Below are 17,202 nucleotides of genomic sequence, written 5' to 3'. Positions count from 1 at the left end.
GGACATTTTTCTAAGAGGAGACATCTGCGTTGTTTTTTTTTTTCGAAGAGGACCATATAGGTGGTAGCAGCAGGGTTGATTTGTAGGCACAGACATGCCGATGGAACGATGATGGTGGCGTATCTTCGTCCTTACGTGATGCCACATTAAAGTCTTGTGTTTTGTTGCTTAATAGTTTGTTGATTTCGGAAGAGGAGACACGAGACTTACACACTTCCTTATATTGGGCCTTGTTGTTGGCGATGGTGTGGCGTTGGCATTCTCCTCAAGATGTTTTCATTGATGGAATTAGTGTGAAATGGAAACATTTAATGCTAAGGACAACAAGGCGAAATAGAGCACATATGGAGGAGCGAAGGAAACTTAGCTTAGCGAAAAAAAACGTGGGTGAAAAGTTTGGGAAGATTGAATCAGTTCGTGTGAAATGAACGACGATACTATTGCGTCGGTTTGTTTTGATGATTGTTTATTGGAATCGTTTATTGTTTCGGGGGTGAATGATGATGGTAAAGTTCGCAGTGTCCTAGAAACAGAAATTTGTTGGCTCCCTTATTTTACTTCCAACTCCGCAACATTGTTTCGGTAGCGACAATACCATAGAATTCAAGATATAAAATTTAAGGTCCCCCTCCTTTTCACCCTTTTTTCTTCTAAGTCGTTAATTCGGAAAATCCTTTGAATCTTTGTTAATCTTCTCTGTCTTCTTCTAAGGTCCATTCTGGAATGGAGGGATGAAAAGTTACTATAGCCTGAATGGCGTCTCAGGAACTCTCCTTCCTTACTATTAAGCCGGGAAGTTAGTACCCCGCTAAGGTAGTGACTCCCTTTTGTACTTAGAGGTTTGGAATTTACTGAAATTATGAACTATGAAACTAAAAGGGATGGAGATTTTTGGGCTGGCAACCTGCAAATCTCGGACCTTTGTTATGATACCTCCAGGACAGGCTGATTTTTCGGCTACCATTTTTTTGATTTCCTCAACGATTTATGATTGGACTTTGGAATGTGCAGACACTTCCCGCCGACGTCATCGAGGTTCTCCCTAATGCTCGCTTGCTTCAACTTCAGTGAAATTTCGTCGATATAGGTTGGATATTTTGGGGGAAGTAAGGTCATGAGGTCTAACCCTGGGGAGGAATCCTCTTACGCTTGCAGCACTTACCGTATCACCTGGACGCACCCACATGTCTTGCGAATCGGTATCAAGCAAAATATCAACTGCGATATTTCGGCCCAGGATGAGAAATTTTTCAATAGTGCAATATTCGGCAACCGGAGAAGGCGCCTTCTTTGAGCAACTCAATGCAGACCAGGAGAACCTTCATAAAGGTTCTGACCCCCTAGTCAGCATTAAACCAGCCTCTAGCTAGTAGTCTCGAGGAAGTTTCTCGGTGAAAATCACTAGTGGCCAATATATGTCGGGACACACTGAAAGTCACCGGAGCCAATGGGGTGAAGTGGACCTAGCTCTCCCAAAGTGGAAGTTGCAGCACGCCTGCCTCATCTGAATCCTGGTCGGGTAGTATGTATTTAACCAGTATTAGTAGACCGCATTGTCTCGAGTGAGCAGATCCGTCCGTGACTTTTGAGATCAGCTAAGGGTAGGTCAACCCTCAGGCAACTGGGGTACGAGCTTTGTCTTCGAGACTGACCACATTACATCCCTTGCACACAACTTACATTAAGAGAAAAAGAAAATAAAAGAATTTAGGAGATGGATGGAGAAATAAAAACAAGGCTCGAAAATTGATAAGGCGTCCAGTGCTGGAGCGACGATCCCAGTACAATGCAGACCTGATTTTCCAGAAAGAGGCGCAGAGAAGGCCGCTGATACTTGGCAGATGGCTTCGCATATAAACCGAATGGGAGTGGGGGAGGGGTTTTTGGGTCCTGGGTTTCTGGATTCTGGACTTCATCCAGGTAGTCTCAAAAAAAGAATCTAAAGGGAGCAAGAGACAAAAACAGGCCCCGTCGTCAGAAAACCCCCTGCCTAAAGTGAAGGCGCACACAGATGGTCTAGCAATAAAAGAAAATGTAGGTAGACGAAAGAGAACTAGACCGCCAACTCTGCGTATTACGGCAAGAGCTTTACGGCAGCCCTCATCGAGATCCGTTATAGGATCAAGCTCAAAACCAGTGTAGCAAGGTGGAGGAGTCTTCGTGAAATTGGCTCCGAACACAATTAACAAAGGTACGTTCTGTCAAGCGGATTAGTGAAAAGGCTACTGGGAGGGAAGGCTCTGGTTTCTAGCCTATAACCCACGTGCTGTCGTGCCAAAAACCCGCTGTGGTGGAAGTTGCACATTCTGCGGACTCAAGCTCAAAACCAGTGGAGCTGAATTGGAAGTTCGGAAAAGAAGATTAGTGGAGCCTTCATCAAATTAGCTCCGAAGGCAGCAAACAAAGGTACGTTCTGTGAAGCGAAGCGGTGAAAGCGCTCTGGTTTCTAGCTTACAACCTACGTGCTGTGCCAACAACTCACTATGGTGGCAGTTACACATACTGCGGACTCAAACTCAAAACCGGTGGAGCAGAAGTGTCTTCCATTTGGAAAACTTAGCTCCGAAGGCAGCAAACAAAGGTACGTTTTGTGAAGCGAAGCGGTGAAGGTGCTACTCGGAGGAATGGCTCTGATTTCTAGTCTATACCTCATATGCTCTGGTTATGAGTTGTTAGTGCAGTTTGCTACGAAGATAAAAGCTAGTGTAGTGTCCATTATTTAACAGTACCGGAATAATAACTTAGCTTCATGGCGCCCAACTTATGGGGTACCCGGTTTAGGGTTCTTGCTCATGACCAAGAGGAGGGATTTGTCTGGATTCGGTGTTTAGGAGTAACGTCCTTTAGCGTTGTTCTAACACCGAATTAGACGCTGGCGGGCTTTCAACGCAGGTTTTATACTGTGGAGGAAGCTATCTTGAGAACGCAGGGGCGGATCTTGATTCGGGATGACTCCAATGCACTTGAATGAGGCATGCCTCACCCACACTCCAAAGGGAAATATATTCTCGAAGTGACGGCGAGAACAACGCTCGTAGTTTTCAACACCGGATCCACCCCAACGTTCCGGCGCCCAGGTTACAAAAGAAGCATTTTCAACGTAACCTTCGCGTCGGAATCATTGTTGTCGCTGATAGGCAGGTGCCAAGTTCCGAAAGACATTTCGGCAAATGACCATCAATACATCGCTTTCGAAGTGGTTGACGTCACCCTTCGGTGTGCGCCAGTCCGGTTCTCTTTTTGTGCGTGGAACATTCTGAAGGTGAACACTGGGAGATTTGTGGAGGCGTTTGGACAGGTTGAACTGCGCTGGGCGGCACTGCAGGCGGTGGTGGCACTACAGCTGACATTGTGTTAAATGCAGTGATGGACCTGATAACTACAGCCTGCGGAGCCTCCATGTTCAAGGTGGCATTGAGACGTGGTAAACCCTCTATGGAGTGGTGGACGGTGAAAACTTCTGAAAAAGTGTAACAAACTCCGGCTTTTGAAAGAGACTCCATAGCGCGATAAACTGAAGCAAAGCTCGCTGCTGGCAGGATGTAGTCGTCGAGGTGAATACTGATCCGTGAGGACTCGTTCATAAACTGGTAATCCTTGCACATCCAGTACGGCTTGATGATAGCAGCATTGAAGACACTGCAGATTGTCTACTTCCCTCTCTAAAAGAGTTGGGAGAGGCAGTCCTCTCTATAAAAAACAAGAAGGTGCCAGGATCGGATGGTATTCCCTCTTGCCTGAAAGACAGAATTTTTCCTTCGCAGAAGGTAGCGAGGCTTGTCCTGATCAACAAAGGAAAAGGCGATACTAAACTGCCGTCTGTATACCGACCACTTTGTGTGCTCACAAATCTCATTAGGAGTTGCTGAAGTGGAGACTTATCCTCGAGACAATTCGGTTTCAGAGAAGGGAGATCCATAGTGGATGCTGTTATGCAACTCGCGGATACGGTTCATCAAACAGAGGCACACAGCCACCGAGTTCGACGGATGATGCTGCTAGTAACACTTGATATCATAAATGGCTTTAGATCCGTAAGATGGAAAGATATTCTAGGCACACTGGCCAATACTTTCCACGAGCCGAGCTATCTCTTACAGTTATTGAAGGATTATTTGGCAGACCGCTCCCTGCTCTATGGGATTTGATGGATGGGATAGTACAGGGTCAGTACAGTCTTTGCGGACCTCTAAAACGCTTACTGTGATTGCTGCTAACACTGGACATGCCGGAGTAGTAATGCCCTGTGGGTTATGCGGATGGTGTTCAGGCACTTATTGCCGAAGCCGAACACACTCAGCATATTAATACGTGGGGTAAGCGCTGGAAATATTCGAAGTAGTTACCTTTATTAGAAAAAAATACGGATACTGCGTGCAACGCTGCCCACTCTGCTCTACGGCGTGGGGGTGTAATCTCACAGTCTTGGCGAGGAGGTGTATCGTAAGCGTCTTCCGGAAGCACAGGGACGGTGAGCTATGTGGAATTAGTCTGCCTATCGCATTCTTTCAGTTCGCAGCAGTAATCCACGTAGTCCTTTTTACTAAGGAACGTGAAGTCATCTACAAGCTCAAAGGAGAATACTCAAGGGAGTTGGTTGCTTTTCAGGACGGCAACCTACACAAAATTGATATTATGTTGAGACTAGTTATTTCCTTATTCAGCTTCTAAAAAAGCATGAACATTTTCAGTCTTACCTACACCAGAAAGCCCAATCCCCTGAGTGTGTGTTCTGGAATGGAGTGGTGGGCAACGCTAATCATATCTCCTTCTCTTAGTGAAGGTGGGATGGGATTTGTCAACAACTTTATGCAGACAGAAGGAAGCTTTCCCCAGACAACGGGTTGAAAGAGATGATGAGGCACGCTGACAGAGGTTCGAGTTTTTGTTGGAAAGAAGATTGAGCTCGACCCATGAAGAGACCGAATAGCAAGTGATTCGTTGGGTTAACACTTTCCTTCTTCCTCTCCTTGATCTGGCTTGAAGGCTCCCCTACGTGGTAGATAGGAGGGAGGACGAGCTCGAGTAATCAGATCGATCAATCGTGATCAGCAATAGATTTAGAAGTTGTCTTCTGGATGTACGAAAGAAGAGAGGTGCGAGCAGCAAGAATAGCACTTGATGGTCGCTTACCTTCGTTTGCACATCTCGTCTGCACCTTCTGGTGGAGGTCAAAAACTCCTGCTTCCGCGGTCCGACAGTCGTACCAGAGTGTTACTGACGCGACGGCAAACATCTTCAACAATTCGCCTGAGTATTTTGATGAGCACTGGCTCACCATCAAAAGAGCTCTTCAATCTGGGGCAAGTGTAGTTTTCGGCCACGTCCTCAAGGGGCCCCTTAAAATCCGGCTGACTGCTGTAACTTGGATGCGGATCGACGAGCGTGGGGGAATCAGAGGCTTTTATTGTCCCTGCGAGTGAGGGTGGATGTGATGTGCTTGAGCGCTGATACTCCGACAAATTTCATCTAATGCTGACTATGCCATGTAATAGGGTCCACTATCTCAGAGTGTCCGACAAGTAGCTCTCCTTACACATATATGGCCCGGGATAATTAAGGGATATTTTCAACTCGAATCCCCCAAATCCAGTGTTCCCTTCTAGAGGCTTCAACCAAATCCACTATTTCCATTAAACTCCAAATGTAACCCTACTAGATTTAGCAAATCTGAAGTATCGGAATTACATCCACAACAGCCATTGATAGTCTATAAAAGGCAATATTTTCGTTGTCCTTTCATAACAAACCTATGCATATTGCAATAATGTTTCCATATTCTCTTATTTCGACTCAAGAAGGGAAATCAGTCATTTCATATTCAACCCTCGTATGTTATATTCAAATTTCGAACGGGCAACCATACCAGCGGCGACTGTGTCCATCCTCAATTTTGCAGTGGTGTATTTTACGAATTCAGTTGTACAAAACGTAAATCCTACGCACTGAAACGTAAGCGAACCTGGACTCAATTTCGGGATAATGTCACTCATTTTGGGGCCATATCTACGTTGGCAGGATTTGGCCGTCTCTTGAAGAAGCCGAGGCTGCTTACTGCACATATTTATAGTAATCTACGAAAATTAACAGGATCTTTAAAGGAATCGTGATATCAATCACGAAAGGTCGGAAGCACGTTCAGAATCACTGCCTCAAAGTCCCATTCCGAGAAACCATACCAAACTCTGGACATCTCCACCCTCACACCTAACCAACACTCGACCAAATATAAGGCAAATCTCATCTCTGGATTACGACTCTATATATGCGAACCGTTAAATTTTTCATATGAACCGACCCCGTCTGTATGCATAGATTGTACTAGTGAATCCTGGAGCGAATCTGAATCCTATCATCATCAACAAACCCTCGTTTTCGCCTTTTTGAATATTTCAAAATCGCATAAATTCCATATTCATCTTCCAATGAAATAGACGACGGTCCAGTTTCCGACATGGACATACTGCAAGACATGATTACCCGCTCAAATATGGTAAGGATATTTCGTATGCATACCTTTGAAGGGTTGAAAATGAAGGGCAAAAAAAAAATAAAGGATTGATTTTCGGGCCAGGAGAGCAGATGGACATGTAGAGTACTTATGGCCGTTTGAATTTGCGTTTTCGAACAATTGGACGACTGTTCCTCAGTCCTTGTACAGGAAAGGGTGAGAAGTGCTAAATCATGCAAATTTTGGAAAGGACATTTGTGGTGTGCAGGGCTTGGAATATTAGAGTCAAGTGATGACTCTCAGCTCTTTATTTTTGAGCCCCTTTTCCGACCATTAGACCTCAGCACACTCATTGTTTGTGAGATCCGGTGAAAGCGCCTTCTTTTCTGAATATATAAAACCCTTTCAAAATCAATCAATCCGCAACCCCAAACCAGGTCCTTTGGAACATCTCAATATGACAAACACTCCATCCATATAATTTCCCACTTGATTGCCTAACAAAACATCGCTCTCTTTTCCATTTCTCACAATTCCTCAGTCGAGAAAGGAAAACATGAAAACTTACTTAAAACTGTCCTCGAAAATTTATTCAAGGAAAGGTGTTCTCCAGGACCGAAATAAACATGCAACTAGGATTCACCGATATATGACGGGCTTTTGAAGTTTCCTTGAAAATCGTTGGACTATAAAATTGCCTTCATCGATTCGTCGTCATAAGACATTCTACGTGCATTTTTTTATTGGAAATGAAGTTGAGCGTGGTGGCCCCGTTTTTATGAATAATGTCCAAAAAAAGGACTCTTGTGTAGTTTTGCATAAATACACGATGAACCCCCCCAAGTCCTTTGGCAAGACGATGGAGTTACGAGGTGGGTTCATTTTTTAGTCGGTTTACAGAAGCATAAAATGGAAATTTTATGTGATCTGCATATCAAACACGTGTGTATCTGAAGGGATGAAAGTGGACTGGTAACTGACCACATGTGCAGGAATTTAGAGGATGTAATGAAATGCAGAATATGGTCGATTTTGCATATATTCCTTTTGAGTGGTTGGGAGTCATGAATTTATTAGCAAGTCTCACAGGAAGGAGTCAACTTTCTTGCCAAATAGAACACATTCAATGTTGATCGAAATTATTTTTGAGGTCCTTGAAAAGGAGCCAAATGAAACTGCATAATATTATGATTGAGCGAGTGGAAAAAATCCCTTTTTATATTCAGCTGATAGTTGACCATTCTGAAGGTAAGGTGGGTCCAGTTTTCGCTTTTTTGCTACCTTTCTCTTCTGTAACGGCGTATTAAGGAGCGCTTTTCAAAACAACATCTTGCACTCCTAAGGTGACTAAGAAGACTCTCAAAATTCCTTAACACTTGCATTATGTAGCGCAACCATGCACCTCGGGACCTATTTTTCAAAGTGCAGCAATACACCTATGGTTGCTAGACCTCTAGCTTAAACGTTGGTACGGGTAGTGCCCAATCTCTTCTGGGATTACTCGGTACGCTGCCGCTGATCCTAGACGAATTAAACGAAATATATATCTGATTGTCTTTTCGGCATCCAGAGGTGTTAGATACGGTTCCTCCGAGCCCTCGACAGCAGCTAAATTGGTACGTCCCGGAAGATTAGCTATTTGACCCGCTTGATGTTTTGCCTCTTCCAGCCTATAGCCCTTCGACTTCGGTTCGACGCGTTCGATGTAGCATGCGTAGTCCTATTGTAACTATAATATTGGGATAAAGATACTCTAAATGATGGATGACTTGGTTAACTTCTAGTGTCCCGTAACCTCCGGTTGGTGAGCTTAAAAGGTCCTTTGGTCGAGAGCGTAAGGACTACTCTCTACTCAAAGCCAACTGGAAGCATTAGGTATGCAGCCAGCAGAACTCTAATTGGCGTCAAAATTGACATGAAGTCAAATTATGACTCACTAGATTAGTATAGAAGCTAAGACTGGACGCTTTTCCTATCCTCACCTCGACTTCTATTCAATTTTTTTATTTGGTAGAATTGGCAGAAATCCATAATTGCCGATTCCGCCATTGTGTCTGCACTCGAAGCGCTTCGAGTTTGTACTTACCCATTCCTTCGTACCAAAAATGTCTGACGCTTACGGCAGGGAGCTTACATGTCGTACCACCTATTTTTGCATTTCGCTGATTTTTGTAGATGTCTTAATCAGTGATATGTTTAGATTTGCTTGCAACGCTTTCTCTTTTCCCAAAATTTACTAAGGCAGGAGAGATTGCTTTTCCAGACGTGCATCGCTCCTCTAAACACTTATGAAATCAGCTAAAAGCATTTAAAAGGATGTTTCCTATGGTCCTGCCTAGTTGGGTGATTGTCAGCTCAACACTTCGTTACCCGCACCTCGAACCCCGGTTCATCATGAATGTTTTTGTCCATCTCTGTGCTGTCCCGCTGCTGTAGGTTGATCACCTGTACAGCGCAAAGTGTGATGATAATTAAATGGGAGCAGCGCCCATTGCACTATCCCCGTAAATCGCGTATTCAATGGCTTCCCGCTTACGGCGTTCGCAGGCTTTAGCGAATCTGAGAACATTCTCTAGAGGCAGAGAGTCTGCAGTTTCTTCATTGAAGAAAACGTTGCCAAGGTGTCCTCGTCTAAGATCTGAGGATGCCGGGCAGCTGCATAAGAAGTACAGGGACGTCTCCTCCTCCACTACCTCAATTTTTTCCATATGGTAGCTTAAGGAGCTGTCCCGTTAAAAGCCCTACTATATCTCCGCCTGGAATATGGCGGTCATTTTTCCTAGGGGTTGGGCCAGTTCTATAATCGGATTCTCCGAGAACACCCCTGCGCCCGATCCACCCTCCACGATTGGCCGCCTTCCACGTCCCAATGGTATCGAGCATTTATGCGTCGTTGGCTGCTTCCCATTTCACCTCCAAGTGAATGGGGGGTAAATTTAGGATAGCTTCAAGTGCAGCAGGGGTATCCTTTTTCGAACATCGCTTTTACAATTTTCTCCGTGGATTTGTCTTTCTGGTAGGCGTGTTGCCTATGGTGAAGTGGCCACTTAGGTATGTGTGTATCTCTTATGAGCCGATCTACTAGTCTTTCTAGTCCATAGCGGCATCCATTCCCTCCATTACTAGCGCAGGAATGATGCCATCCGGACCTGCAGACTTGTATCAATAGAACGAGTTAAATGCCCATTTCACCCGCTCCATTTTTACTAATTCGCATGCCACATTCCAGTCTCTCGGTTAGGAGCTGTATGCACCTGTTGGACCCGAGATTAGATTTTATTTGCTACCTGGGAAGTGCACTTGAAGCAAATGGTTTGTCGTTTCTTCATCGCTTTCTGTGTACCTCCCGTTCTGTAAACGTAAATAACCCAGTTTCTGGATACGTTCTTTGACCAGAATCCGCTTCAGCTTTGAAATTGCCTCAAGAGAGTTAGTCTCTTCGCAAAAGCGTCTCCATGATGATCGTTGAGCCGATCTTATACCCTTCTGTGCCTCTTTATAGCGATTCCAGCTAGTGCCTCCGATCAGAGCCGCGATGTCAAGAGATGCCACCGTGATGTCGATGACATCTCGCCTAACCACGTTGAAGAAAGGGGATTCATTACCCAAATTAAGGATCTGTAAAGCGGTTCCTGCTAGATAGGTTCTGCTCTTGCATTCTCGATCTTCTTGCATTGATGGTCGAACTTCCCCAGCACATGTGGTGAGCGTTGACAGGGTCCAATAAATATGGAATAGATAAGGGAGGCGGTGTGATGGTTGAGTCTGTTGAACGTCAGATTTTTGACCCCATTCCTCCGATTCAAATCCCGGTCATAATTCATATGCTGTAGGCCTTGCATAACATTATATGCGCCTTTCATATGGAGAGTCGGAACCCTTCCATAAGGATGCAGAGTATGTCACACTTTGCACTAGGTACACTGCAAAAAATCACAGCAATTTTGCTGCTTATTTTGCAAACCTAATGATTTTTGCTTTGAATTTTTTTTTTGGATTCAAAAGATGTTGATAAGCCGTCTTTGGGTTTCCACAAATTCTATGTTTAATTCCCTCGGTTTTAAGTTTTAAGTTACTGTGTCCATTAAATTTATCTTATTTTTAATGAGACGGCTTCGGCGGTACACCCAAGCATTTTCTCCTAATTTTGATGTGCTATTTAAAGGTTTAAACGTAAAAGTTAGACGAAATTTGCTCAGGTCCGCTGCTTTCTACCGCTGAAGTCACTAGCCTCTCCTTGAGTATTAGGTCATGGATTCTTCCATCAAGCAGAGTTTAACAACTGCTACAAAATAAAAATATGTCCGGTATGATCTCTGTTTCTAACCCTCGGTATAACTTGGGTCTCCTTGGGCCTCATGTATTTTCGTGGGGCCTCCTTGGGTTACCTTACCTTCATGGCTCGAAAAATAGGATCTGGAAAGAGAGTCTTCATTGTATGCTTTGTTTTCCCTTTACACCCGAATAAAAACGCAGGGGTGGTACTAAGAAACAAAGTATAATAGTAGCATTAGAGGAGAGAAAGGATTCTAAACCAAACCATTTTGCTACAGTAGGAGAGAATAAATAGGACTACAGCGAGCTTGGACCTCAGGGCTTGTGTAGTATACCACAATTTTTTATAGGAATTATCAAGCAGCAGCAATCTAGGCTAAACTGAACGATGCATTAGGTATCCGAGTTCTATCTTCGACTGAATATCAAAGTAGGTCCTTGGCATGCTGACTGCCACTAGCAATAGCCTGCAGGGATTGAGATAATGAATGAATTTTCAGAATGGCTTTTTCAAATTTTTCATTTTTGTCAGGCAGTGCCAAGTCAAACAATTAATAAGAACAGCTTAATGGAGTGACAAACTGCAGCCCCCTCCTCCTTGAGCGAAGTGCTTAACTTGGTCGCAGATGGACTGGAACAAATTTTTGAAAACTCTGGTTCCAATACGCACCTGAGGATGTTACAACTATGCTGAGGCACCCTCATAAGAAGGGCTAACGTCTTCCAGCTATAACATTCCTATACAGTGCCCTGTAATACGTCATAGTAAGGTCAATGTACCTCTCGGAATTGAAAATTTCACAAAGGAAATTGGTAATTTTGGTCATCATTCTCCAATCAATTTGGCGGCTCGTTAAATGATCCGTATTGCTGGCCAATTGGGTAGAACAAATATGCTTAGAGGTAAACTTGGTAAAAATGTTTCAAATTTTACAGGAATCAAGGCATTTCCGTTCATAGAAGCCTAAGTTTTTGGCGAGTAACCATTTGTTCTGGGAGCCAAGAATTGAACTGTTTGGTTCTCTGAGTGAATATTAACTTTACCCCTTTTAATCAGACGTGGCTGAAAAGCATCTAATCATCCGTGAGTATCCGTTGGGTTTTGTTTTGACAATATGAGCAACATTTCACGAATTGTTGACCGACAACTTGGTATAGCCGTCCTACTTGGTTGGGTCGTTCACTTCTCTTCATACTTCCTAGAGTTCTTTCTACCCTAGTAGTCTGAATTTTGCTTTTATTCAAATAGCTGGTTATGTACAACAAAAAACGTGATACTCTGTATTCAGGCCTGTTCAGAAGGAGGAAGAAAGGAATCATTAGCCCCCCCCCCCCACTTCCCTCCTTTAAGCTCAGAATAATGAAGCCCCTATTCACTCTGAGCCCGGATTTCCCCTCTATAGTGTTTTTCACGTACTAACAACTCGCAAAGGTATGTAGGGGATATCGATCAAGTCTTTAGATGTGGTGCTTTTTAGGGTAAATGGCTAATGACCAAGGAGTGTAAAGCGACCTCAAATCCAAAATAAATATCCGTGGCTAAACCATTCGAAACTGTATAAGATAGCTTTATTATAGACCCGCTGGGTGGCGTGTAAGTGGTCAGTTTCCGTGGTTCTTTATGTTTTATTTTGACAAACTTTGAGAAAATACTTCGGGATCCTGTTCTTCAGCGGTCATGACTGCTGATGATCATAGAACCTCCCTACCACCCCCCCCCCCCCCCTCTTCCAAACCTTAATGATTCATCCCGGGAAAACTTAGATGAATCCATTAATCATTACAAATCGCGCCCAATGTGGGTGTGGGGGATATTTCTTCCCCAATTTGTTCACTCCACTTTCTTCGTAGAACTGGCAAACTTGTTTGAAAACTGTGCGCAACAATATCCTCGTATGCAGTGCTTCAATGAAGGCTAAATATCCGAGGGGTTGGTTAACATCGCCAAGTACAAGATATCTAATAATTGAAGCAAAAGAGAATCGTAAGGAATCATAGAGGACAGAAGCAGGATAAAGCTGTCCAACTGCTTCCCCGTCCCCTTGTTCCGACCAAGAAGAAATGGCATAAACATTCTCAATTAAACGAGCCAAAAGATAGGATTTTCACGTGGAGGTAAAGAAGACCACTCCTTTGAACTAACGACGAACATGGCTTATGGTTTGGTTCAGGGCAAAAGCAACTCCGCAAACTCAGCCTCGAAAACAGCATGACAGAACTGGCGTGCGGATGTTAAATACTCCCTTATATAGTTTCTATCTTTAGCCAAATTAAGTCCCGAACTACGGCGGTTTTTACGTCCTGTTTAATTCGCATTTCCATTGTGTTCGTGAACGTTTATAAAGGAGCTCTTAACATCCGCGAGCCACTTCGATTACACTGCGTCCAGGTCAAAGAGGAACCAGTACGAGGCGAGTTGCCTCTAAATTGAAAGTCATCCTCATTTTTAATTTTAAAGAATCTCAATGTTAAGCCGAAAAGGAGAGGTCAATGGACCAAAAAAATGGGAACTATTGGTCCGCCAATTGGCCTGGTCCGAGATTAGATGGATGCAGACTCAAGATCCCTCAATCCTCAAATAAAAACTCCTCAGTAGCTCGGAATACCTTTTAACATATAGCTGGAAAAGTTCTCGGAAACTATGGTATACGAAACAATAAGTCGATAGGAGGACACAAAACCTGACATACCAAAGAAAACTCTACTATGTCAGATTAGGAATGACGCTTAGGACCATTTGCTTCATGGGAAAAGGCATGTAACTCAAATTTCGGAAAAACGAAGGCAGGCGCAAGTTGAGCCTAGTTGTGAAAAATGTTGAGTGGCTCCTGTCTCCTTATGTGAGACGCCAAATTGAAGCTGGTAGCCAGAATAGACTATCATCCAGGGGTTTATGGTAGTGAAACCTTACGAATGATGGAACCCACGTTGGGCGCCATTTGTAATAACTAATGAGGTAAGCAGAATGGCCATTCTGATTGATATTCTGGTCAACCCAGACTGTTATTTGATCACCCCGAAGCTGCACTGAATCATTACAATCTTTAAACAGATCCTAACTAAGATTGCGTCGAAAATTTTCTCAGAATTCGTATACAATATCTGCAGTCTTGAAAGTTATAACGGATTAATATATAAAAGGTTATGAAATGAAGTTGTCTTTAGAAAAGGAAGAAAAAAAATATGAAAGGATAGTATTCCTCTTAATAACGCCTTTCTCTTCTCAGTTTCAGATGATGCAAGTGACCGCTGTATGAGTCCCGAAGCAGCCGAAGACAACTCCACTGCTTTAAATTTGGTAAGTACATTCAAAGGATATATCCCGCTCTAACTCCCCACAAGAAGCTTTCCTACATATATTTTATTATCAACACTATCTCACCTTCTTCCACAGACAAACGACTCATCACGGCATGCATCATCCTCACCGTTAGCCCGCAGCACCCCGCCACCGGTAGCAGATATACCAGGAATGATGCCCGGTGCTCTGGGTCCACTCCTCCTACAAAGTCCCCTTAGCCTCGGTAGCCTGCCAAGTCTCTCCCCACAAGATTTTGCAACTTTCCAACAGACCATTCAAATGCAGCAAGCTACCCTTCAACAGCAATTCCAAAGCTACATTGAACTAATACGTAGCGGAGCACTAAACATCCCCAAAGATGATTCATCCAACGCTCTGGCTGCTGCTCAGTTCCTCTTTCAAAATCAAGTTCAGCAACTTACCCAGGCCGCCCATCAGCTCCAGGCCTTGCAAAAACAACACCAAAATAAGACCCAGATCACTTCCACCCCGATCACATCAAAGAGTCCCCTCCATAGTCCAGCGGTTAGTCCGTGCCATCAGAATACCCCTTTGTCATTCACGGGGAGTAGTCAAACCACACCACCGAATAGTTCTAGTCTAAATATGGGTGGTATTGTAACACCTAACACTCCTGGCACTGGGACTCATACACCTCAGTTGGCTAAACATATGACGGGGCCTAGACCTATGGAACCTTCACCGGAAGAAACCACTGATTTGGAAGAACTTGAACAGTTTGCCAAGACGTTTAAACAGCGACGAATTAAATTGGGATTTACTCAAGGGGATGTTGGGCTAGCGATGGGCAAACTGTACGGGAATGATTTTTCACAAACTACCATATCAAGATTTGAGGCATTGAACCTTAGCTTTAAGAACATGTGCAAATTGAAGCCGTTGCTGCAGAAGTGGCTGGAGGATGCAGATCGAACCATATCAAGTTCTGGAGGGTAAGTTCATTTTATTGTTTTTTATAGTCATTTTTTGAAGAAAGCGCGCCCTAAGAAATTGACATCAAAGGATTAAAAAGTCCCTAAACTCATTCCGTCTCTTAAGAATGCAAGAATGCGTACTTAGTTTTCTTTTCCGCTAACTTATACCTCATTCCTCTGGTCCCTGCAGTGTATACGATCCATCATCTTTACAAACTAACATTTCAACCCCCGAAATTATTGGGCGCCGACGAAAGAAGCGAACATCCATAGAGACCTCAGTTCGAGGTGCGTTGGAAAAGGCTTTCGAACTGAACCCGAAACCCACCAGTGAAGAGATCTCACAATTAGCTGATCGACTATGCATGGAGAAGGAAGTTGTGAGGGTGTGGTTCTGCAACCGGCGACAAAAGGAAAAGCGGATAAACCCGACCCTAGATAGTCCAACAGGTGCGAACAATGGCGGAGAATCTCCTTTTGTTCTCTTACGCTAAAAGCGAGTGATGAGGTACGAGATCGAAGGGTAGCCCGTGAACGTGTTCTCTCCTAGTTGCTAACGAATATTTTACTTCTGACCCCAGGAGGGACTGCATAGGACTCCAGCGGAACCCCTGCCTGGAGCAGTGACAGCCTGCATTCTTAGTTTCTACATAGTGTTTTACGTCTCACTATTGATCAATTGTATTTTTATGCGCAACTTTTACCATTCCAATACAATTTTAAATAGACAAAATCTATTAATTGCAATTTACACATCAACTGTACGTATTTATTTAGTTTAGTAAATATCTTTAATAGCATACGTCTAGGCTAAGCGCAAACTACGATTAAGGACATTTAAAATATTTGCAGATGGAACTATTTAATTTCTAGACGTAAGTTGACTAGATATACTACGAAGAGTTTTATAAATTATAAAGAAATCACCAAAATCTTTCGTAATGTTGTACAGGCATAATGTCCCCGAATTCAACCATTTATTTGTTATGTAATTTCCGCCATTTTGCGAATTTACTGGCGCATTTAGCTTTATTTAATGTATCGGCAATTTCGTAACATCTAGATCCGAATTCGAAATTCCAGATAGAAAATTTTAGTTTCTTTTTATTATGATTAAATTCATGTTACATTAGAGCCTTATCATTGCAACTAAAACACATAAAATTGGTGAATCATTGTAAATTAAAGAAAAATTCAAATATAAGAGGAAAATCCATGTAGAAAGTATCAAACAAAAGATAAATTGAAACCTATTAGTTAGATTTTGACAGAAAAAAAGATACAAAAACCTGAAAAATTCAAAAAAATTATCAAAAATTCCTGCATGTATGATACTATGTATATGTTTTATATTTTTAATAGATTAATTTTTTTTTGGAATGTCTTCATTCAAAATTTGTCTCATTTTGATATCGAAATATTTTTTTTTTATTTTTTTGATTCGTAAATTATAAGAGCAAAGATAGAAATGGAAATGTTTTTAAAGAAGAAAAATTGTAATGTAAATGAAAATAATAATACTGTGATAATAATTAAAGTAATTAAATAAAGTGAAAATGAAAATGGATAAGAGAAATCAAATGTTGTTTTATTTGGATCTGGAAAGGAATCATAGAAAAAAGGCAATTGGGGGGGCACCTTAAACTTTGATATAATTAGAGGAAAGTAGATATAAATCCTGTCTTTGAAGGTTGTATTCCAGGAAAAAGATAAAAAGGTAAGTCGGTATTATTATTAATTTTTTTTCTTAAATTTATTTTTGCACCCTAGAGAGCCGGAAAACTTTACTTGACAGAATATTAATTTTTGATATACAACCATCCTTCATATGATTTGCACCAAAAATATTAGCTTCAGGAGGGCTGTGCCCATCTCTAAATTTGGTCAAAAGTTAGTGTGGAAAAGTGTTCGATAGAGAGATTTGGGGGAGAGGTAAAACCACCGTCTGAATTTCCTATTGTCAATTGCAAGGGAAGAACTATTCCAGTAACTTCAAGCTGTCAAAATTAGCCTTGCAGATCCGTCAGCAGCTAAGTTTAAATCTACTTAAATGTCCACTTGAGACAGGCCAGCATGCCTCTGCGCTAGCAAAACTCCGTTCAGCATGCATTCACGCTGACCAGATTCAGACCCTCTTGCGTCATATATAAAGTAACGTTACCAGCCTTCTGAATCTATACCACGCAGAACGCATCCATGACTAGTGGCAAGGCCTCGGCAGAAGACAAACTCATTCCAGC

The 17,202-nt window shown here is 42.7% G+C and overlaps 1 protein-coding gene across 1 annotated transcript in view; it reads left to right on the top strand.

Annotated features, from left to right (window-relative positions):
- LOC119661601 (protein nubbin-like) overlaps positions 1–16,423 on the top strand; it is a 233,643-nt gene extending 217,220 nt beyond the window's left edge. The window contains exons 5-7 of the mRNA XM_038071001.1: positions 13,954–14,024; positions 14,121–14,980; positions 15,153–16,423. Of these exons, the coding sequence (XP_037926929.1) occupies positions 13,954–14,024; positions 14,121–14,980; positions 15,153–15,456 (1,235 nt within the window). The 3' untranslated portion in view covers positions 15,457–16,423. The remainder of the gene's footprint in view (positions 1–13,953; positions 14,025–14,120; positions 14,981–15,152) is intronic.
- Positions 16,424–17,202: the final 779 nt, after the last annotated feature.

This window comes from Hermetia illucens, chromosome 1 (genome assembly GCF_905115235.1).
Source record: "Hermetia illucens chromosome 1, iHerIll2.2.curated.20191125, whole genome shotgun sequence".
In the NCBI taxonomy this organism is placed as follows: Eukaryota; Metazoa; Arthropoda; class Insecta; order Diptera; family Stratiomyidae; genus Hermetia; species Hermetia illucens.
This window is presented reverse-complemented; position numbering and strand designations above follow the sequence as displayed.